This window comes from Orcinus orca, chromosome 1 (assembly GCF_937001465.1).
Source record: "Orcinus orca chromosome 1, mOrcOrc1.1, whole genome shotgun sequence".
Taxonomy (NCBI): domain Eukaryota; kingdom Metazoa; phylum Chordata; class Mammalia; order Artiodactyla; family Delphinidae; genus Orcinus; species Orcinus orca.
The window spans coordinates 179,952,316-179,976,656 of record NC_064559.1 but is presented as its reverse complement, the minus strand read 5'-3'; the positions used below and the strand labels follow the sequence as shown (position 1 = coordinate 179,976,656).

The window sequence follows — 24,341 nt, the reverse complement described above, 5'->3', positions numbered from 1 at the left end:
TTTGCTTCTTACCATCTCTTTAATATTCATTTATGGAGTAACCTCCTTCCCTGGAAGAGACTCTGGCAAACCCGCCCTTTTCCTCTCTAGGAAATAAATAGCCTACAGTCACTTTAGGTCCCAGTCTTGACACAGTGATAAGGACGCCCAGACATGGCTCGGTGTTGAGCCTTCTCACTTTCCCCACGTGGGAACAGCTTCATCACTCTGCTCCCTCCTCGCTTCCTGCTGTCTGCTCCCCTATTCATGAACCACTGTTTGGGACCCGCCAACGTGTAAGGATGGAGGAGAAAGGAAAGTAGAATGTGAACTGGTACTCCTGAGATCTGATTTCAAGCCCTCTGGTGGAAGCCAGCTCTGGTTGGCTCTGGTAGATGAAGAAGGCCAGTGCTCTCACAGGTGCTGAGCTGGTTATTGGGAGGTTTCCCATCACTGCCACATCTCTCCTTCAGTAAGCCTGACGCAGAGGAAGGCACCTCTGCTCTGCGTGTCTGCTTATGATTCCTTCCACAGCCCTGGCATCAGATGCCACTTCTCAGCCTACATCGACCAAGGTCTCTCCACCCCTCCAGACAGCCCCGTTGGACCCTGGATAACAGCACGCCAACTCCCTCTCTAGCTCCTGGCCCAGAGGAAACATTTGTACCCGTTGTCGCGGCACATTCCAAGAATGAGACCGGTCCCCGTGCAGCAGAACACCCTGAACAACGCAGTGAAACAGACCTCCTCTGCCCTCCAGACTTCCACGTCTAACTAAGACCCGGTGCAGCCAAAATAATAAAAATTAAAAAACCATTCCTCAACCCCACGTCCCTCAGCAGCCTTTGAAGGATGGGGTGGGAGAGCAGAAGAGAGACTCCACATCTCCCTCGTGGAGCTGCTGAAAGAAAAAAATTATCTAATAAATGATACCAAGTCCTGAGCACAGCACCTAGCTTACACCAAGTGCATAAATGTTAGCCATTATTATTGTCATCGTTGCCATTATCCTTGTCAATTTTCATTTCAGTGCTTGCTGCTGGAGTGGAATCTCTTGAAAAGATGTTTCAGGCAACTATCAGGGATCCAAATTTAAGATACACTCACAACTCCCTTGAAGTAAGGAAAGGATCTCTAATGCAGCCCGTTTCACTCCATCAGTCGGAGTCCATCCTCCTCTACCTGCAACTGCCAGTTTTAATTATCTCACTCTCTTACTCTAAATAATTTTTCATTGATGTTTCTGCATATGAAAGGACCATACGTTTTAAACATTTCAAAAACAACTGTGTTCTTCGGTAATTTTAGAATGTAGAATTTGCTGGCCTCCACGCCTACCCCAGCCAACCCTGCCCTCCACTCCAGGCCCACCCCTGGTCCCACCCCTGTCCCGTTTCTGATGACACTTCTCTTTAGACTGAGAGGAGCTGAGCTCTTTGGGGATGCAGCAAAGACGGGCAGTCCTCAGACAACATTTTCTCCGTTTACATCTTTTTTTATTTCCCTGTTTTACAATCTAAATGTGAATACTTAAAAAGATATTTAATCGCCCTATCTCTTACCAATAACACAGCCTCACATCACTTTTAGCATCGGAAGATTGTCCCGCTCATGTTGACGCTTCTTGACAAAGGGCTGTCTCGCTCACTCTTAGCTGCTGCCGGACAATACCGGTACTCTGCTTTTAGCTCCCATGTGTTTTTGTGGGGCCCTTTTACATTCTGAACACCGATTTCATTCAAGATTTCCTTCAGGTACGCCACAGGTTGCATAGTGATACCAACCAAGTCCTTTATGTTATAATACTGGTGTTTCTCAAAGGCAGCAAATAGCAAGGTTAAAACTTGGTCTTTATCAGCCTTCACTCTCTTTCCATTTTCTTTCTTTTTCTTCTCATATTCAATATTGTACTGATGATTGGCAACAGGTTTATAATTGGTCGTGACTACCTTCTCCAGTTTCTGTACGGTTCTGGCAGGTTTGGAAGACTCCTCTATTTGCTTTCTCTTCAGCCTCGTGTAGTTTTCACTCAGAGCAGGTCTGCATTCTCCCCGATGTACCACCGTTCCTTCCAGGGAGAGCTGATCCGGTGCACGCTCAGTCAGCACTGTGAGGACCTGGCCTCTGACCCCCTGCAAGACAAGCTGATGCTCCCTGGGAGCAATGACCGGGGCAGGTTGTCCATCTGTACCCCGAATGTCTGTAAGTTCCTTATTCAAGATAAATGAGATTTCAGACTTTCCCCGATTTTTGGCAATCTGCAGCTTCCCTACTTCACCGCTTCCAGAAGCTTCAGACCACTGCTGTGACAGGTATTTAGGAAGCTTCACCAACCACATCCGCTGGTTCTGTTGGATTCCCTCCAAGCTGAGTGGAATGCTCTGGGGCTTGGGTCTGCTGCCTCTGGAGGCCATGTGCACCTGAGCTGAGGGTGCAGAGGGTGGGCCAGCTAGGGATGAAGAGGAAAGCAGGACACCAGAACCAGCTGCTGGAGTCCAGGAACCTAGCAAGGAAATAAAAAACACATGCTGACTTCAGAAATGTTATCCTTGTTAGAATCTAACGAGTGCTATACAACAACTGTCAAATGATTCAGAGTAAGGGAAGATGGGAAACCATCATAAAAGTGGGGAGTTTGATAAACAAGTGTGGCACATCCTGAAAACGAAGTACTTCAGCAATTAAAATTACAGGAGCTCCCATCTACTGATGTGAAGAGTTTTCTAAGACACAGGCATCTCCTAAACGCCTTCCCTACCACCCTGTTTCTCCCTGTCCCTCTCCCCTGCTTTGTTTTCCTCCAGAGCACCAGTCAACGTGAAATATCCTAGATAATTTATATTTTATATATTTATTATATTATCGTATCTCTTCCCTACTAGACTGTAAGCACCATGAGGGTAGAGTTTGTGGCTTTCAGTGCTGTAGGCATTTAATAATTTTATTTTATTTTTTTGAAGGAATGAAAGGTCTTATTTGATTGGTTTGTTTGTTGTGAAAAAATGGAGTGGAAGTGGACACCACGCCCTGCGCCCCGCCCAGGTCCCACCACCCAGAATTCAGATATCCTGCTTTGCCCTCCTGCCTCCACACAAAATAAGAGGCATGGAGGGCCTTGGCTTGGGGGCACGTCCTCCCTGCCAACCTGGCCTGAGCACAGGGAGAGACCCTGACACCAGCTGTTGGCAGAGACATCGAGGCCACAGAGGTTAGCAGGTTCCAGGTCTATATTTTGTTTCTTCTTCTTCTTTTTTTTCCCCAGACCTGCATTTTGAGGTCCAGAGCACAGGCGTCTGCAACTGACTTGCAGGCAGAGCAATCCTGCCTCACAGCTCCTAAAGCCCACCGTGTATCAACCACCACCACTGTGGCTTCAACAACCTCTGCTCTGCCATATTCTCTCTGACCTAAGTGGGGAAAACTTCCAATCCAAATCCATTTAAACCAGAAGGAGCCGAGAGGCTGTATTTCTTAAGATAACCTCTCTGGGTGCCCTCATGCCTAAGGCATAGAGAGCAAAGAGTGAGCATAATTTTACAAAAGGAAGCCAGTTAGGAAGCCCCTTCTACCAGGCTGAGACTCACCAGAGCAGGCAGAAAGCTGTGCTGAGCAAGGCTTACAAGGAAGGGTGCTCCCTGATGAGCAAGGGCTCACTCAGGCCCCAGGCTGCCTCTGCCTGGAAGGAAGGACACACTCCCTCTACACAGCTCTATTTATTGCCACCTTTAGGGAGTTCCTTGATGGGATTGGGTTACAACCACCCTGGAAAGCCAATCACCTTGATTCAGTTATGGGTTTTTCCCCAAATCTCCTAAAGCATACCCCTGAGGGTAGATAGCTTAATGGATTATTTCCTCCACTGAACCCATTTTCCTTAATTCTCCAGTGTAGGGTGGGTTCGAGGGAAGGCAGCTTGCTTCAGCATCTTTAGAAAGGCTGGAGATGCAGGTACTCTAAGGAGTTACTCCTAGTCCCTGACCAGCCACTTTGACTCTGAATTAAAATTGCTCTCACCATCTTCTGGTTAAATGCAGAAAGTCCTCTTTTCCCCTCCTGATTGCTCCCTTCATCTTGAAACATTCTCTTCCCGTGGGTTCCATGATGCCCCCTGCTCCTGGGTTTCCTCCTGCCTCTCGAACTGCCATTTCCAGTCTCCTTTGTGGGCACCTCAGTGTGTCTTGGGCCATAACTGCTGTTCCTTGGTCCCAGGTGCTGTCCCTTCTCACTCTACACACCTTTTGAAGATTATATTTCTGCAGAATCCTCTCAAAAGGGCAACCATAGTTCAGATCTCTCTCCTGAGCTTCTGGCAGACCACCCAAATGCCAACTGATGTCCTGCAATGCACACAATTCCTAATAGGTCAGAACCAGGACCCATCACCTTCTCATGCCTTCTCCCCCGGAACAAACCTGCTCTTCCAGTATTCCCCATCCACCCTGTTTCCTAAACCAGAAACTTGAGTGTTAAGCTTACTTCTCCCCATATCTCGCTCCAATGAGCCAGCAAGTTCTGCCCATTCTGCCTCCTTAATTCATCTCAAATTGCTCCCACTATCCCTGGCCCAGTTGAGGCCACTCTACTTTTCTCTCCTGATTCAGTGCAATAGCTTCTTCACTGAATTTGCTTCCTTGGTCGCTATATTGCACACACTGGAGCCAGAGTAGTGTTTCTAAAACATGATTCTGGTGTTTGTTTTTTTTAATTTTATTTTGGCTGCATCGGATCTTCGTTGAGGCATGAGGGATCTTTCGTTGCAGCGTGCAGGCTTCTCTCTAGTTGTGGCGTGTGGGCTCTAGAGCGTGCAGGCTCAGTAGTTGCAGCGCGCGGGCTTAGTTGCCCTGTGGCATGTGGGATCTTAGTTCCCTGACCAGGGATCGAACTCACGTCCCCTGCATTGGAAGGCAGATTCTTAACCACTGGACCGCCAGGGAAGTCCCTAAAACGTGATTCTAAATATGTCTTTCTCTGCCTTCCCTGGTGGTGCAGTGCTTAAGAAGCCGCCTGCCAAGGCAGGGGACACCGGTCCGAGCCCTAGTCTGGGAGGATCCCACATGCCGCGGAGCAACTGAGCCCGTGCGCCGCAACTACTGAAGCCCGCATGCCTAGAGCCCGTGCTCCGCAACAAGAGAAGCCACTGCAATGAGAAGCCCGCACTCCGCAACGAAGAGCAGCCCCCGCTCGCCGCAATTAGAGAGCCCGCGCACAGCAACAAAGACCCAACACAGCCAAAAATAAATAAATAAATAAAATTTAAAAAAAGAAATCTCTTTCTCTTTCTTAATAGCCTTCGGAGCCTCCCCAACTTTCATAGAATGAAGTCCATTCTCTTTCAGGTGGCTTACCAAGCCTTTCTAGAAGGGACTGATGCTCAGTTCAATCTCTTGCAGAAACACCCTAAAACTCCGCTTGTAAGGAGCTTGTAAACTCAATTAAACCTCCATTGCTCTCTCTCGCCACCAGGTGTTCGTTACTATTTCCTTTCACCGACATTGCTGCCGTAGTAACCCCACCCCACTGGCTCAGCTAATTCTTCTTCCCAACACCTACTCCCGCACAGGCTCCTCCCCAGCCACGTGACCCGCGCGACGCCATTCTTCTTAGAAGGTCACCTGAGAAGTTTGCTCTCTCTTTCCTGAACCACCAAGTCTGACACAGGTACGCTCCTAGTGCTTGACAGTGTCTCCTCTGTCAGCACTGGGCACATGTTTCCTAAGGACCCTTTGTTTATTTGTGTCCCCATTATATGGTAATCACTTTGTGACAACAGATCGTGTCTGTCTTGTCCTTCATGAATGCCAGCATAGGAGTTGCTAAATAAAACTTGGTAGCATGAGTGAAGGATTGATGGAATCCTAAACTGGCACTGCCTTTTAGGAAAACTATCTGGCCGTACGAAACTAGAGCCTAACCCTCACAGATGTCGCCTCTGCACAACAGAAGAAGACAGCATAGTGTAGTGAGGGCTTGAAGCGCATGCTCTGGAGATGGGACGCCCAAGTTCAAACCCTGACCCTGCCACTTACTGGTTGTGTGGCCTTGGGGTGGGGGTGGGGAGGTGTCACTTAACCTCTCCATGCCTCCTCTTCCTCATCGGAAAAATGGGAATAATAATAGTATAGTACCTACCTTATAAGGTTGTTACGAGGATTAAATGATTTAGTAAAGTGAGTGACATAGTGAGGGCTCAGTAAATGTTAGCTTGTTATCCACTAGAGTGTCAGTTCCATAATGGTAAGGGGTTTTGTTTTGTTTACTGCTGTATTATATAAACAGTGTCTGGCATCAAATACGTGCTTAAAAGATATTTGTTGGGCTTCCCTGGTGGCGCAGTGGTTGAGAGTCCGCCTGCTGATGCAGGGGACACGGGTTCGTGCCCCGGTCCAGGAAGATCCCACGTGCCGCGGAGCGGCTGGGCCCATGAGCCATGGCCGCTGAGCCTGCGCATCCGGAGCCCGTGCTGTGCAACGGGAGAGGCCACAACAGTGAGAGGCCTGCGTACTGCAAAAAAAAAAAAAAAAAAAAAGATATTTGTTGACTAAATAGGCAAAATTCATATGAAACTAATTTTATTTCAGCATACTCATAATGGGAGCCATGATTCCAACCCAAGCAGTCTCTTTCAGCATCCAGGTTCCTAACCTCTACTCCTACTGCCTTAAAGAGGTAAATGTAAACATTTTAGGGGAACCAGAGGAGAACGTTTTCGTTGTAACCTAGTGGTTGTCAGGTTTTCCTGAGGTAAACACAAATCATGAAGACTTAGGCAAGCCTAACTACACAAAAATGAAAATGTCTTTACAGAAGATTCCATAAACTAAAAGGCAAATGACAGACTGTAAAGAAATAGGTGCAACATCTAAAACCAACAAAGGATTAATAACTGGATTATATATAAAGGTCCTAACAATCAACAAGAACATTATTCTGTGAGCGTGTTTTGGGGTGAGGTTAGCATTTAAATAGGTGGACATTTGTTAAAGCAGATTGCCCTCCATAGTGTGAGTGGGCCTCGACTTATCAGTTGAAGGTCTGAATGGAACAGAAGACTGGCCTCCTCCAGGCAAGAGAGAATTCTCCAGCAAATGGCCTCCAGACTCAAACTAGAGCATCAGCTCGCCTGGTTCTCCAGCCTGTGGGCCCACACTGAAGTTTTTGGATTTGCCAGCCTCCATAATTGTATGAACCAACTCCTTATAATAAATGCCTATATAGTAAGTATCACATTAATATATTATTGTAATTAAACATGTTATAAATGTTATCTAAATATATATTGACTATACATATACTCTAATAATACATTATCATGAATATATTATTATAATATAATTAACATAAATTTATATAATCTATATCTGTCTATATCTCCTATTGGTTCTGTTTCTCTGGAGAATGCTAATTAATACAGCCTATTAAGAGTTCAGGGAAAGGAGTATGCACACACATATACGTACATACATAAGGTAATAGCACAGAATACACTGATAAAGCAGAAGTTCTGGCCCCAGGTGGGAGGCTTAATAATTCTATAGCCTCCCTCTTCCGCCCTGAATCATAGGAAAGAAAGAAAAAATATTTTAATAAATTTTTAAAATGCTAGTAACCAACAAGCGTTTCTTCCAGTGGACCAGAAACTGTTAGGAATCCCTGAAAACCATAACTAGGTTAGTTAACAGGACATGTCAGTGACAAAAATGAGTGCACAAGAATCCTAAACATTTGATGAATTCTAAAATCATAGAAGAGAGAGACACAACAGAGACAGAAGAGCCCAAGGAAACAGAGCAAACAGAATAGGACTTTAGAAAATTACTATTCTCAGAGATGAAAGAGATTACAGCATCATAGACATTAATCAGCTAAAGAGCTTGGAGATCAAAAACTTAACCTGAAATAAAATATTCACTGGAAGAGGCCCTATAGCAGCATGGATGCAGGTGAGCTGGAAGATTAAGCTGAGGAATTCTTTCAAAAGATATCCCCCCGGGCTTCCCTGGTGGCGCAGTGGTTGAGAGTCTGCCTGCAGATGCAGGGGACACAGGTTCGTGCCCCGGTCCGGGAAGATCCCACATGCCACGGAGTGGCTGGCCCCGTGAGCCATGGCCGTTGAGCCTGCGCGTCCGGAGCCTGTGCTCCGCAACGGGAGAGGCCACAACAGTGAGAGGCCCACGTACCGCAGAAAGAAAAAAAAAAAAGATATCCCCCAAACACAAAGATAGAAAATGTTTTAAAGGAAAGTTAAGAGACAGGTCCAGAAGTTTGAACATCCATCAAATAAGAGTTCCAGAAGAAGAGAAGATACTGGAGAAGAGAGACCGCTCAAGCAATTCTCAAAGGGATTTCCCAGAACTGATGAAACCCTCAGTGGAAAGACCTCACCAAGGACTTGGCAGAATAAACTGAAAAAGGGAGATTGTAATGAAATTTCAGAAACCAAGGATTAAGAAAAAAATCTTAAAAGCACAAAGAAAACAGATTCCCTATCAATGGAGTATGCATCATGTTGACTTCAGAGTTCAGAGGAAAATTTACAATACTCATTCTAAAAATACAGTGAAGCAATAGCTTCAAATTTCTGAGAGAAGATAACATGGAACCTAAAATTCTAAACTCAGCCAAATTCTCATTCTGGTGCGGGGGCTTGTCCCCTTGTGTTCCCATCCCACTTCCCAGTGTAGTCATTTAATGGAAAGAGCACAGAACCAGGTGCCAGGATTCTGGTCTTGGTATTGTTACTCAAGGCTGTGTGCCCTGGGCAAGTGTCTTTGCCTCTCTGGGCATAGTTTCTTCTTCCTTAAAATGGAGGTAACATCCCTGTCTGGTGAATGTCTAATGAGACATTGAGAAACGTGTGGGAGCATCTAATGCAATGACTAGAGGGAGGCTTTAAATTCTCCTTGACCCATCCCCATCCCCCCGCTCCAGGTCCTTCTTCCCCCAGTGCCCATACCCCAGGGCCGTTTGAGCTCAGTTATTGCTTGGTGAACCAGTCAGCATTAGTGTTTCCTTCATGTTCAGTCCCTTTTCTGTGCATATGCAGCGGGCTTTTCAATGGTGGGAAGATAAGAGGCTTCTTGCAGGTTCTGACGACAGCTAGACAGGGATAGAAGGTGCCTTTCAAGGATGGAGGGTGGGCATCTCCATTGCCTCTATCCAGGGTGGGCCCTAATGAGCAGAGGCGCCCTCTCCACATGCTGGAGAGCCCTGCACTTTGACCCACTCCCTGGTCAGCCTGGGATTGTTTTTATGAGCTCTGGATTGGATTCTACCCAAACTATGCCCCTAACTGACCGTTGGGTGACTTTGGACAACCCTCTGGGCCTTTGTTTCTTAATTTATAAGATGGAGAAAGCTGTACTCATGGATCTCAAAGGTATCTTCCAAGTCAAAATGTCAGAGAATTTTGGACTCTATTGATGGAATCTGAGTCATAATGGCATCAAGCAAAGAAAGAATGCAGAACACTGAGGCCATCACTTCTCAACGGAGAGCCATGAAGAAGAAGCTGCCCTGTCTCATTCCTGTCCAACCTCCTCTTCATCATACTTCTCCCCTTGCCCCAGCTCAGCTTTCAGCTCACTTTCTTCCTCCTGTCCTGCCTCTTGTCCCTATGACTTCCCTGTCTGTTCACCCTGTGCCTGCCTCAGTCACCAGCAACTCAGACCAAACTGGTCCTCTTCCTACCACATGCCCAGACTGTCTCCCTCCTCTTACCAGTTTTGCCCCTTCCCACCTCCCTGCCTGGCTCACCTCTACCCTGGCCTGTCCCCCTGCCCCTCCTCCTCACCCTACTTCTTCCCCAACCTGCACGGGCCTTGGGCCCAGATAAGCCGCCCCTGCTCCTGCTAGGACATCTGCCCCAACCAGTCCTCACCAGGCCTGATGATTCCCACCCTCCATTATGGGGCCTTGTGTCCCTACCAGTGGGGCACCTGGCCCATCCCAGAACTCCTGAGAATGTGGTACACAGCATCCTGGTGACTTGGTGGACATGGGGGGTACTGGATGGTGACCAGCAGGCATACAACCTGGAGGGGCACCTCCCTCAGGTAAGGGTCTGTTTCTCAAGATGGGGTTCTCAGCTACTCCCATGTCTTGGTTATCTTGCTGCCTGAGTTCAGCGCATGTGTCCATTCCCATTCCTTACATCAAATATAAATAGAGATCGTATTATTTTTATATAAGAGACTCCATAGGGAGTAAAGCTTAGGGAAAACTGCAAGTGGACTCTGAATTCTAACCCATGTGCATCTCAACACCGATGTCATGGACACTGATGCACACGCAGACACACGCTGTCCTGCGCTAACAGTTCCCAGTCGCCATAACCCTGTACGGAGATCAGCTCAGTAGCACGAGGCAGCTTTGGCCTGAGGATGGTGTGAGTGGAGTTCTCCTGAGACATTCTGTTCTCCCGGCCCTTTTATACAGTCCAAAACTCTTGGTTTGGAGCTCTCGGTTTGCTTCTATAACATGTCGATCAGTTGAGGTCCATTTGGCCACAGTTCATAACATGCGTTTATCATCGGCCTGGGCAAGGTCCCTTTCTTGTTCATTTAGATACTCTCTTTTATGCCCATTTCTCACTTCTACTCCCCTTATTAAAAAAAAAAAACTCTCAGAATATTTTGACGTGTATGTGTGTGTATTCTTGCAAAATATGTGGTATTATTTTGTGAGCTGTACTTGTTTTTAAAGATTTTTTGATGCAGACCATTTTTTAAAGTCTTTATTGAATTTGTTACAATATTGCTTCTGTTTTGTCTTGGGTATTTGGCCGGAGGCATGTGGGATCTTAGCTCCGCAACCAGGGATCGAAACCATACCCCCTGCATTGGAAGGCGAAGTCTTAACCACTGGACCGCCAGGGAAGTCCCTGTGAGCTGTACTTTAAATTTTCATACATGGTATTATATGCTAGACTTTGGTCTGTTGACTGCCTTTTCACCCAGCACTCTATTTTTAAGATCTATCTGTGTGTGTTATGTCATCTGTGCTTCTAACTTCTGCACTGTATCCCACTGAGTGTCTCCTCCATGCTATACTCATCCACTTCCCCAGACAGATGGCTACCTAGATTACCTCCAACTCTCCACCATGGCGGGCAATTCCAAAACGACCATCCTTACACATGCTCACTTTTTTCTTTCTTTTTTTATTGAAGTATAGTTGATTTACAATGTAGTGTTAATTTCCGCTGTACAGCAAAGTGATTCATTATACATATATATACATTCATTTTTATGTTCTTTTCCATTATGGTTTATCTCAGGATATTGAATATAGTTCCCTGTGCTACACAGTAGGACCTTGTTATTTATCCATTCTATATATACTAGTTTGCATCTGCTAACCCCCAACCCCCACTCCATCCCTCCCCCACCTCTCCTCCCCCTTGGCAACCACATGTCTGTTCTCTATGTCTGTGAGTCTGTTTCTGTTTCATAGATAAGTTCATTTGTGTCATATTTTAACTTCCACATATAAGTGATATCATATGATATTTGTCTTTCTTACTTCACTTAGTATGATAATCTTTAGGTCCATCCATGTTGCTACAAGTGGCATTATTTCATTCTTTTTTATGGCTGAGTAATATTCCATTGTATATATGTACCACATCTTCTTTATCCATTCATCTGTCAATGGACATCTAGGTTGTTTCCATGTCTTGGCCATTGTGAATAGTGCTGCTGTGAACATTGGGGTCATGCCCAACTTTGATATCATGTGGGAGCTCGCTGAGATGGGTGCCCAGCACTCGGAGCACTGAGTTAGAAGGTGCTCTAGTCAATCTTCCGTTATTCACATTGTGTTCTTGTTAGGAGGAGAAATAGTTCATTGTATGCATATATTCATAAGGCAAGTTCAGTACATGCCCTCTGGGCCATTGATATGCCTGAGACCTAGGAATTGAAATTCTCAAACTCACAAGATTTCTTTTGGTTTTGCTGAGGTGAAGGCTTTTATAACCAGTCCATATTTTACAGATTTGTGGAGTTTTGAGGCAAGTACACACATACAGATCAAGACTGTGGGCTCTCCACTCGCCCACCAGCACCAGCAAACATTAGCTACTGGGTCACTACCCATCATTAGGCCTCATTTATAAAGGAGCTGCATGCCAGACTTCTGCAACTTCTTTACAATTTGTTCTCATAATTGTCAGTATTACTATTCACAGTTGTTACTGTTATATGTCAATCCGTGATGCCTCCCACTTTCAGAGGCTGTCAGGATCTTTAGGGAGTTTCCTTTTCTTTAGGCAAGTTGCTTCTTCTGCATCCCTTATCCCTGCCTGGTGGGCTGGCCAGTCTTGAAGGGCATCTCCCTTTGTCATTGTCCCCTCACACCACCTGTGCTTATGACCAAACCATGAAAGATGCAGGACCAGTGGTGGCTGAGCTAGAGAAGAATGCGGGGGCCTACCCCCAGAGAGAACATGATTGGACTTTCCTGGGCAACTTCCTTCCAGGCCCACCATCTCGTCTGTTTCCCAGGAATAATCCAGAATAATCCTCTATGACCTCTAAGGCTTTTCCGCTCTGAGAATCCACCTCCTGCAGGAAGAGGGAGGTTTCCAGTGTTTGGATCAAAGCTGTGATTTTCTCCAAAGGCCTTTATCCTGGAATTGACAAGGTAGCAGGGTTTGGAAGGCAATGGTATTCTACATCCTACACAAGCACAGGTATCTGATTTATAGATGATATTTTAAAAATAGACACTACTGGGCTTCCCTGGTGGCACAGTGGTTGAGAGTCCGCCTGCCGATGCAGGGGACACGGGTTCGTGCCCCAGTCCGGGAAGATCCCACATGCCGCGGAGCGGCTGGGCCCGTGAGCCATGGCTGCTGAGCCTGCGCATCCGGAGCCTGTGCTCCACAACGGGAGAGGCCACAACAGTGAGAGGCCCGCGTACCGCAAAAAAAAAAAAAAAAATAGACACTACTGAGGTATAATTTTCATAAAATAAAATGCATCCTCAACATGATTAATATAATCAACACTGGTGTATGTTACATATAAAAGTTGTTACAAGAGCAAATCCTGAGTTCTCATCACAAGGAAAAATTTTTTTTCTTCTTTTATTTTTGTATCTATATGAGATGATGAATGTTCATTAAACTTACTGTGGTAATCAAAAAAAAAGCATCCATTTTAAGGGTACAGTTGGATGCATTTTGATAAACACATACACCTATGTAACCACTGCCACAATCCAGATGTATTTAGAATGTTTCCATCATCTCCCCCAAATTCCTCTGTGATCCTTTGCAGTCAATACCATCCACCCCAAATCCTCAGGCAACACTGATTGACATTTTTCCCTATAAATGAGTCTCATGTGGTCTAGAATTTCATATGACAGTATTTACTCTTGTGTCTGGTTTCTTTCGTTCAACGTGCCATTTTTGCCATACATCTGTGCTGTTGTAGTTCTTTCTATTTAGTGCTGAGTGGTATCCCATTACACTAATCTTCCACAAATTACTTTTCCATTGCACCTGTTGCAACAGTTATCAATTTGTTGCCTGTCAACTCCAAACCTACCCGTCAATACCTGCTCTGGGATGGTTGGATATCCCCCTTTTTGCGTTTCTCCTTTGCAGTGAGTACAATATTAAGCTGTGTCAGTAGATGGCGCTGTGGAGGGACACTGCAGGAAGAAGAAACTTTTCCTGGATCAAGTGTGCTTCTGTTTGCTTCTCTACCTCCACCTGCACTGCTGCCAGAGGCATGTCCATGGGAGCATCCATTAATGTTATGTCCCAGCTGTGTGTCCAGAACATGCCTGTGAGCTCACAGCCCCAGGTCTAGCCCCGTGTCCTCCTCGCTGGAGCTTCCCATGGCGGACTCTGTGCACCTCGGGCACCGTCCTGCTGGTGAACAGGCCTCTGATTTCCCTATGCACCAACCTGCCAGCCTCCACCACCAGCTCCCTGGAAGGCTGTTTCCAGTGACCCTCCAGACATGGGCACACACATCCTAGGACTTCATCACTCAGCCTGCAAGTAGGTTCCTGACTCAGACTCTCCCAAGGTGCTCCCTGCCAGCCAGTACCCCAGAGGGATGTTTCCTAATTGCCTGGAGGCTATGGACCAGGCCTGGCTTGGGCTCCCGGCACACCTCACATCGCATTACAAATTTTTCAACAAGGTTTGAATTCCTGATTGAAGGAGAGGGCCCCTTCCAATCTGTTCTTTCCTTGGACACTCCCTCAGCTTTAGAATATTCTGTAGATTTCTCTTTAAAACTTCTACAGTGATAGAGTTGATAATTTTTAACATTAAAATTTCCTTGTTCACTGGACAGCTACATGTAAAAGAATGAAATTAGAACACTCCCTAACACCATACACAAAAATAAACTCAAAATGGATTAAAGACCTAAATATAAGGCAAGACACTATAAAACTTTTAGAGGAAAACATAGACAGAACACTCTATGACATAAATCACAGCAAGATCCTTTTTGACCCACCTCCCAGAGAAATGGAAATAAAAACAAAAATTAACAAATGGGACCTAATGAAACTTAAAAGCTTTTGCACAGCAAAGGAAAACGTAAACAAGACCAAAAGACAACCCTCAGAATGGGAGAAAATGTTTGCCAATGAAGCAACGGACAAAGGAGTAATCTCCATAATTTACAAGCAGCTCATGCAGCTCCATATCAAAAAAACAAACAACCCAATCCAAACATGGGCAGAAGACCTAGATAGACATTTCTCCAAAGAAGATATACAGACTGCCAACAAACACATGAAAGGGTGCTCAACATCACTAATCATTAGAGAAATGCAAATCAAAACTACAATGAGGTATCACCTCACACCAGTTAGAATGGGCATCATCAAAACATCTACAAATAATAAATGCCAGAGAGGGTGTGGAGGAAAGGGAACCCTCTTGCACTGTTGGTGGGGATGTAAATTGATACAGCCACTATGGAGAACAGTATGCAGGTTCCTTAAAAAACTAAACATAGGGCTTCCCTGGTGGCGCAGTGGTTGGGAGTCCGCCTGCCGATGCAGGGGACACGGGTTCGTGCCCCGGTCCAGGAAGATCCCACATGCCGCGGAGCGGCTGGGCCCGTGAGCCATGGCCGCTGAGCCTGCGCGTCCGGAGCCTGTGCTCCGCAACAGGAGAGGCCACGACGGTGAGAGGCCCGCGTACCGCAAAAAAAAGAAAAAAAAAAAAAAAAAAAACTAAACATAGAACTACCTTATGACCCAGCAATCCCACTACTGGGCATATGCCCTGAGAAAACCATAATTCAAAAAGAGTCATGTACCACAATGTTCATTGCAGCTCTATTTAGCCAGGACATGGAAGCAACCTAAGTGTCCATTGACAGATGAATGGATAAAGAAGATGTGGTACATATATAAAATGGAATATTAGCCATAAAAAGAAACAAAATTGAGTTATTTGTAGTGAGGTGGGTGGACCTAGAGACTGTCATGCAGAGTGATGTAAGTCAGAAAGAGAAAAACAAATACCATATGCTAACACATATATAAGGAATCTAAAAAAAAAGATGGTTCTGAAGAACGTAGGGGCAGGACAGGAATAAAGACGCAGATGTAGAGAATGGACCTGAGGACACAGGGAGTGGGAAGGGTAAGCTAGGACGAAGTGAGAAAGTGGCATGGACATATGTACACTACCAAATGTAAAATAGATAGCTAGTGGGAAGCAGCCGCATAGCACAGGGAGATCAGTTCGGTGCTTTGTGACCACCTAGAAGGGTGGATAGGGAGGGTGGGAGGGAGGCAGACGCAAGAGGGAGGAGATATGGGGATATATGTATATGTATAGCTGATTCACTTTGTTATAAAGCAGAAACTAACACACCATTGTAAAAAAAAATTTCCTTGTTCAAATTACTGTGTGGTTTCTATATTTTGATTGACCCCTTACAGATGCATTAGACATTTGTATTGTTTCCAATTTGGGGCTATTATGAATAAAGCTGCCATGAGCATTTTTGTCTTTGGGTGGACATAGGCCTTCATTTTTCCTGATAAACAGCTAGAAGTGGAGTTGCTGGGTCTTGGGGTAAGTGTATGAGAACTTGCCAAACAGTTTTCCAAGGTGATTAGACTATTTTACATTTCCATCAAATTGGCAATTGTGTATCTTCTTTCGTGACACATCTGTTTAAGTCTTTTGCCCATTTTTTCTTTGTCCTATTAAGTTGTCATCTTATTATGAGTCATAATGGTATCTTTCAGAGAGAAGAAATTTTAACTTTGATGAAATTCAATTTATCTTTTTATTTTTGGGCTAGTGCTTTTTTTTTTTTTTTTTTTTTGCGATACGCGGGCCTCTCACTGTTGGGGCCTCTCCCGTTGCGGAGCACAGGCTCCGGACGCGCAGGCTCAGTGGCCATGGCTCACAGGCCCAGCCGCTCCGCGGCATGTGGGATCCTCCCGGACCGGGGCACGAACCTGTGTCCCCTGCGTCGGCAGGCGGACTCTCAACCACTGCGCCACCAGAGAAGCCCTGGGCTAGTGATTTTTATGTTCTAAGAAATCACTGCCTACCATAATGTTGTGAAGATTTTTTTCTATTTTCTTGTAGAAGTTTTTAACTTTTATATTTAGGCCTATGATCCATTTTGAGTTAATTTTTTTGTATAATGTGAAGTAAGGGTCACGGTTCATATTTTTCCACTGAAATATCCAGTTGTTGCAGCACCACTTGTTGAAAAGATTATTGAATGACTTTGGCACCTTTGTCAAAAATTAATTATTTCTGCAGTGTTCTGTTCCACTGATCTATCCTTATGCCAATACCATTGTTACTTTATAGTCAGTTTTGCAATCAGGTAATATAAGTCTTTCAACTTGGTTCTTCCTTTTCAACATTGCTTTAGCTATTCAATGTTCTTTGCATTTCCAAATAAATTTTAGTATCAGCATGCCAATTTCTTCAAGAAGCCTGCTGGGATTTTTACTGAAAGTGCATTGAGTCTAAAGGTAAATTTGGAAAGAACTGACATCTTAACAATATTGTGCCCTCCAATCCATGAGCCCGGTATGATTAAATCTCCATACGTTCAGGTCCTTAATTTCTGTCACACTGCATCTCTCTGCCCATCCTTCTGCAATTACATCTCCCTTTGACCACGGCTGGGAAGTTTTCCACTTTTAAAGACCCAGATCATTAGATTGGGCCCGCTCACATAATGCAGGATAATCTCCCTATCTCAAAGCCCTTAATTTAGTCATATCTGCAAAGTCTCTTTTGCCGTGTATTAACATATTCACACGTTCTGGGCATTAGGGTGTGGGCATCTTCAGGGGCTTCGTTATTCTGCCTGCCATACTTCACCGCAAATAATGCTACGATGAATATCCCTTGTACATGTCCTTTTTTTTTTTTTTTTTTTTTTTGTGCGGTACGTGGGCCTCTCACTGTCGTGGCCTCTCCCGCCGCGAAGCACGGGCTCCGGACGCACAGGCTCAGCGGCCATGGCTCACGGGCCCAGCCGCTCCGCGGCACATGGGATCCTCCCAGACCGGGGCACGAACCCGTGTCCCCTGCATCGGCAGGCGGACTCTCAACCACTGCGCCACCAGGGAAGCCCTCCTTGCCATTTTTGACATTGTAAATCACTATTCTGTAATCTGGTTATTCACTTCTGTCCATAATGCCATTCATTAAATAGAAATCCTTACTTTTAATGTAATCACATTACACAGTTTGTAATGTATGATTTGTGCTTTTGAAATACTAAAAGTTCTTCCTTGTCCTTAGTTCACAAAACTATTTCTTTTAAATTTTTCTTTTATTTATTTATGGCTGCACCTCTCAGCATGCAGGATCTTAGTTCCCTGACCAGGTATTGAACCCATACCCCCTGCATTGGGAGCTTGGAGTCTTAACCACTGGACCGCCAGGGAAGTCCCTACATTTTTCTCTTATTAACTTTACATTTTAGGGACTTCACTGGTGGTGCAGTGGATAGGACTCTGTGCTCCAAGGCAGGGGGCCCAGGTTCAATCCCTGGTCAGGGAAATAGATTCCACATGCATGCCGCAACTAAGAGTTCACATGCCACAAATGGGGAGCCCACGTGCCGCAACTAAGGAGCCACAAGCCGCCACCAAGGACCCCATGAGCCGCAACTAAGGAGCCTGCCTGCTGCAACTAAGACCCCGTGCAACCAAATAAATAAATATTAAAAAACAAACAAAAAACTTCTATGCCTTATTCCTTAAAAAAAACTTTACATTTACCTTTCAATCTTGGGTCTAAGATAAACTATCTAGGGCTTATCTTTGTATCTTGGTGTAGGAGAGTGTATGATCAGTCCACTCAAGATGGCTGTTCTCCCTCTCTTTTATTTTTTTGGCCGCACTACACGGCTTGGGGGATTTTAGTTCCCCTACCAGGGATTGAAACTGCGCCCTTGGCAGTGAAAGCGCAGAGTCCTAACCACTGGACCGCCAGGGAATTCCCTCAAGATGGCTGTTCTCTTGCTCTCTGTAAATCCCCTGCTCGACCAGTCCCTGTTCACTCACGTGACTATCCAATCCACTTAATAGTAGGGCTTAATCAGTAACTGCCTACCTGCTTGTCCCTTGCTCCAGCCGCCGGTTTCCCTGGTAACTGATGAGCCAACCTGACATCAATTTCCCCTGTAAATGGTAGCCTCCCTCTTCCCTGAGAAGCGAAGTTTGCTGTCATGGCCTGCTTGCGTACCTGCCATAGTGGGGTGTTGCTCCAGGACTTTTTGCTTCGGACGTGTAAGATTCCCCTCCAATAAGCTATTGATGTCTCTGTCGCTGTCCCCAGGCTCTTCTTCCATCTCAAGGCTAAACAATTACAAGGCTTACAGGCCTGCGGGGCGTAGCCCAACAATTGGTGAACCAGTCAGGAAGCTGATGAAACCCGTGAATGCCAGGATGTCGGGAGATAAGGGTGGGGAATGGAACATTGTGGGGGTGATCCTGGTGGCAGTCCACTAGCATGTGGGGCCCTGTGGCAGCTGACTACCACGAGAGATGTCTTTTTCTTCCATTATGTTGATGATATTCTGTTAACCTCAGAGTCTCTTTCCAGTTTAAAAGTAGCAGCCCCGTGCTTGTGACTCATCTGACTTCACAGGGACGGCTGGTGAATACAGACAAAACACAAGGACCTGGATTATCTACAAAATACAAGCATAACCCTGACCCACCACCCCTAAACAACTACAGACACAGGCTTTAGGGATATTAACTCAGGACAGGCTTGTGAATTGGACATGGCCAGTTACTCAGAAGAGTTTGGTAAAGGCCTGTGGCAACGGCAAAATAATGAGAGTACCCTTGGACTGCTGGTCCCAGCTGCGGAAGGGTGCAGAGCAACCGTATAGTGTGATGAGACAGCAGCTATGTTCAGTCTACAGCGTGTTACAACAGGTGGAGGACATCATAAAAAGCCTACCTAAGTCTTTGAATGATGCCAAAAAAACCTGTTCCGGGTCTAGAACAGCTGTGTGTGACATCGATAGCAACCAAAGATCCCATTTTCCTGGCCATGAAGTTCAGGAATGGGCCAATAAAAATGACATACGCTAGCATTTCCACCTACCCTACAAGCCCACTGCTGCCAGGCTAATTGACTACTTAAAACAACAATTGAGACAGGATTCCTGCTCTCAACATGTGGACCAGGAGGCTAACTCAAGTCCTACGATCTTAACAACCCAGGAGCAATCATTCTAGTGCCCAAGCCACGTTAACCCAGAGGGAACTAGTCAACACCATCTGAGTTCAACTGTTGACCACTGAAGGACTGAAGGACCATTGCCAACTGTTGCTCAGGACAATAACTGACCCAATCACTTTTGCCCTTATCACAGGATCTACCCATAGTGGGGGAATATGTTATAAAATGGCCCTGGGACTGGCAGGTAAGCCCCTGGTGGTTTGGGGTTGCTGCCCCGTGGGGAACAGGATTAGAAAGGGACTCACAGATTTCACCTGTCTTCTACCCAGCCCCACCTAAGACCACTAAGGTAATTAACCCAGGCCCCATACTAGAGAAAGACATCATTATATTAACGCTGTGGTTCGTTGTTATACCACCTCTCCAGTATTCGGCACTGGCTTTGGGGACAGAGGGTGGACAGGTGATATGGCAGACCAGGACAAAAACCACAGGCAGGGGTGGTATTAGCTCAGAATGCTCTTACTGCTTTGATTTTGCATGATGGTCATGATCTCCCATGGTGCCTGTTAAACATCTCACATTTCGTCCTAGCCCGAGTGGAGGGAATCAGTTCACGGACTGGGTGACAACCCACGTAGGGGCAACTGAAGACTCCCGCCTTCCTCCTGTCTTGCATACCAAGTGCCTGGCTCCAAAATCGCCCACCTCTTGGCAAATCCCTTTTATTTTATGGCCACATGAAGCACCGCATGGCATGTGAGATCTTAGCTCCCTGACCAGGGATTGAACCTGTGTCCCTCTGCAGTGGAAGCACAGAGTCTTAACCACTGGACCACCAGGGAAGTCCTGCAAATCCCTGTTTTTGGTGTAGTAGGTATCTTACACCTGATACTCTCTAGCTGCTGCTGTATTGCATTTGTGGTATCTGGTTGCAGTGCACCTCTACATACCTGGCCTCTACATACCCAGGGATATCATGGAAGAGGGGTGGACCAAGATTGTAAGGATTGTGCAGGGTATATAGGGGTGGAGTGTATAGTCAGGCCACCCACGGCTGTTGTCTTGCTCTCTGTACATCCCCCGCTCAACCAGGACCTGCTTCACTCACATAACTATCCAGTCCTCTTAATTATAGGGCTTAGTCAGTAACTGCCCACGTGCTTGCCTCCTGCCCCAGCCACTGGTTTCCCTGGTAACTGATGAGCCAACCTGACATCAATTCCCCCGTAAATGGTAGCCTCCGTCTCCTCCCAAGTAGCAAAGATTGCTGCCATGTCCTGCCTGTCATATACAGTGGGGTGTCACTCCAGGACCTTTTGTTTTGGACATGTAAGATCCCCTGTCCAATAAACTGTTGAGGCCTCTGGCACTGTCTCCAGGCTCTTCTTCCCTCTGAAGGCTAGGCAACTACAAGGCTTGAAAGTCTGTGGGGTGCAGCCCAACAGTAGGGATTTTTTTTGTCCGGATAGTGAACCAGTTTTCCTAATACATATTTTAAACAATCCACTTTTCCCCATTGTTTTAAGGTGCCCCTCTTGTCATATGTTAATTTCCTAGGTATACACATGCCAATCTCAGAGTTTTCTCTTCTTTGAACAGAAGTTGATCCAACCATTCATAGACTTATATTACTGCACATAAGTTGTAGAGTAAGTTTAGTTAACATACCAGCTGAAATTTTTAGATTATGTTGAACTTACAGATTAACTTGGAGAGTTAATATCTTTATATTAAAATGCCTTATCCAAGAATAGGGAATGTCTCTTCATTTATTCAGATAATCAACTCTTAGAGTTTGAAAATTCTCTCCATAGAGGTCTTACATATTCTTAAGTAATCATTACTTAATAATTTAAATTGCTTTTGTGGATAATATCTCATATTTGCTGGTTATAGATGTTACAGAAAAATGCAACTTATTTTTGTAGAGTGATCTTGTATCCAGCAACTTTGCTGAATGCTCTCATTAGTTCTAAAAATTTTTTCTTACTTAGGTAGAAATCAAATTACCTATACATGATAGCTTCATCCCTTTTTCAATACTTTGCCTCTTTTTTTGTCTTTGTGGCTTTGTACAGGATTCCTAGAACTATTTTAAATGGTAATAATGATAATGGGCCTCCTTGTATTGATCTTTTTTTCCCCCTAAATATGATATGCCTAGGTATAGGCTTATTGGTATTTATCCTAATTGATATTCTCTGAGCTTCCTAGATCTATGGTTTGGTGTCACTAATTTTGGAAAATTCTTGGCCATTACAAATTTCAAATATTTCTGCTCCACTTTTTCTCCTTCTGGTATTCCCAATATGTACGTGGTACACTTTTTAGAAATCCCCAATAGTTCTTGGACGTTCCAGTCTGTTATTTTCACTTTTTTTTTTTTCCCAGTATGGGAAGTTTCTATTGCCTTATCTTCAAGCTCACTAGTTCTTTCCTTGACCACGTCCCATTTATTGATGAGACTATCAAGGGAGTTCTTCATTTCTGCTAGTTTATTTTTATTTTTACCATATCTTTTGTTTTTAGAGGTTTCCTCTCTGTGCTTGCATTACTCACCTGTTCTTGCATGCTGTCTTTTTCATTAGATCCCTTAATATATTAACAATAGCTATTAACCGTAGCTATTTTAAATTCTCTGCCTGACAACTCCCCATTGTGTATAATATTTGACTCTGGTTCTGCAGCTTTTTCTTTTCAGGCTGGGTTTTTTCCTTGCCTTTAGTATGTCTAATATTTTGTTGAAAGCTGGACATCATATATTGGGTAACAGGATATTGGTAAGAGGAACCAAAGTAAATAGGCCTTAATGTGTGATTTTATGTTAGTCTGGCTAGGAGCTGGGCTGTATTTAGTGTAACTATATATGTCATAGATTTCAAATTCCTCTGGTGACCTTATTTTTATCTCCCCTCTTTTTTTAAAATAAATTTATTTATTTTTATTTTATTTATTTTTGGCTGTGTTGGGTCTTTGTTGCCACACGTGGGTTTTCTCTAGCTGCGGCAAGCAGGGGCTACTCTTTGTTGCGATGCATGGGCTTCTCATTGCGGTGGCTTCTCTTGTTGCGGAGCAGGGGCTCTAGGCACTCGGGCTTCAGTAGTTGTGGCTCGAGGGCTCTAGAGCACAGGCTCAGTAGTTGTGGCACACAGGATTAGTTGCTCCGCGGCGTGCAGGATCTTCCCAGATCAGGGCTCGAACCCGTGTCCCCGGCATTGATAGGCAGATTCTTAACCACTGTGCCACCAGGGAAGCCCCTTTATTTCCACCTCTTGATTTGGGGCTTCCCTCAGAGGCTGTGTCTGGGGCTTCTCTCAGAGGCTGTGTCTTACAGCTATTTCAACTGTAAGCGACTAGGTCCCTGTTCATATGGGGATAAGCTGTGGGGCAGAGGAAGCATTCTATAATATGATTGCACCTCAATTTTTTTTTTTTTGCGGTACGCGGGCCTCTCACTGTTGTGGCCTCTCCCGTTGCAGAGCACAGGCTCCAGACGCGCAGGCTCAGCAGCCATGGCTCACGGGTCCAGCCGCTCCGCGACATGTGGGATTCTTCCCGGACCAGGGCACGAACCCGTGTCCCCTGCATCGGCAGGCGGACTCTCAACCGCTGCGCCACCAGGGAAGCCCGCACCTCACTCTTTGAATGGGTCTATTTCCCTGTGTTGTGATTTTTTTCACAAGTGTTTCTTAGCTTTTCTTCTCCCCTTAGGTGAGACAGGAAATCTAGAGGGCCCTAGAATGGGGAAAATGCCCTTCTCCACGGTAGGGTGGGCTCTGGTTAAGTGTTTTCCCTGGAGAGGAGGCTTTTGTCATGGAGGAGGCGCTGAATGTTTTTCAGAACTTTTCTTTTCCCCTCCCCCTGATAAAACCACTAGATCTTTCTCAGGTCTTTACTGTAGGTGCCTAGAGAAAAAGTCCATAAACGTATGCACCCCTTCCCAGCCTCCAGTTGTTTGTCATCTCAAACTCGTCCATACTCAGCCTCCAGCAATTAGTTAATATTAACATTTAAGTGTTCCATCAGTGTTTCGCTCCAGTGGCTTCTCCTGGTAAGCATATACTAGCTCTAATTCTCTGTATATGCTTGTCTTTCCAGATTTCAAGGTAGCAGTTTGCCTTGCAACATCAGTTCTCTGACAGGTCCAAGAAACATCATTGATTCTCCTTGCATTGGTCTTAGAATATGTTAAGTGTTTTCATTAACATAATATTTACTATAGGTTTTTTGGTACATGTCTCTTATAGAATCAAGAAAGTGACCTTCTATTTGCCAGTAGTTTTATTACAAATAGGATTAAACCTTATAAAATGCTTTTTCTGCATTAGGATAATTATTTTTCTCCTTTAGTCTATTGACGTGGTGAATTACAGTGAATTTTTCTAATGAACCACCCCTGTTTTCTGGGATTAACACCAGTTGATCATGATGTATCATTTTTTAGTACACTATTGGACTTCATAGTTTGTATTTAGGATTTTTGAATCTACTTGGTTCTATTTCTATTTTCTCAGTACTTACTCTAGATTTTAGAATGGATACTTAAGGAAGATTGAAGTTATTCAATGTGTTTAGCCTCCAAGAACGTTCCAAGGACCAATTTATGTGCTACTATTCTCCAATATTTTAGTATATTTAATTTTAAAAAGTAAGCATTATTATAGTTTTATAATGTATATATTAATATTTACTA

General features: G+C 44.9%; 1 protein-coding gene across 1 annotated transcript; it reads right to left on the bottom strand.

The window, feature by feature from the left end:
* Positions 1 to 1,453: 1,453 nt before the first annotated feature.
* Positions 1,454 to 2,743, bottom strand: LOC101280632 (general transcription factor IIF subunit 2-like). Its single transcript, XM_033422017.2, has one exon. The coding sequence runs from the start codon at positions 2,391 to 2,393 to the stop codon at positions 1,566 to 1,568; it is 828 nt and encodes a 275-aa protein (XP_033277908.1). The 5' UTR covers positions 2,394 to 2,743; the 3' UTR covers positions 1,454 to 1,565.
* Positions 2,744 to 24,341: the final 21,598 nt, after the last annotated feature.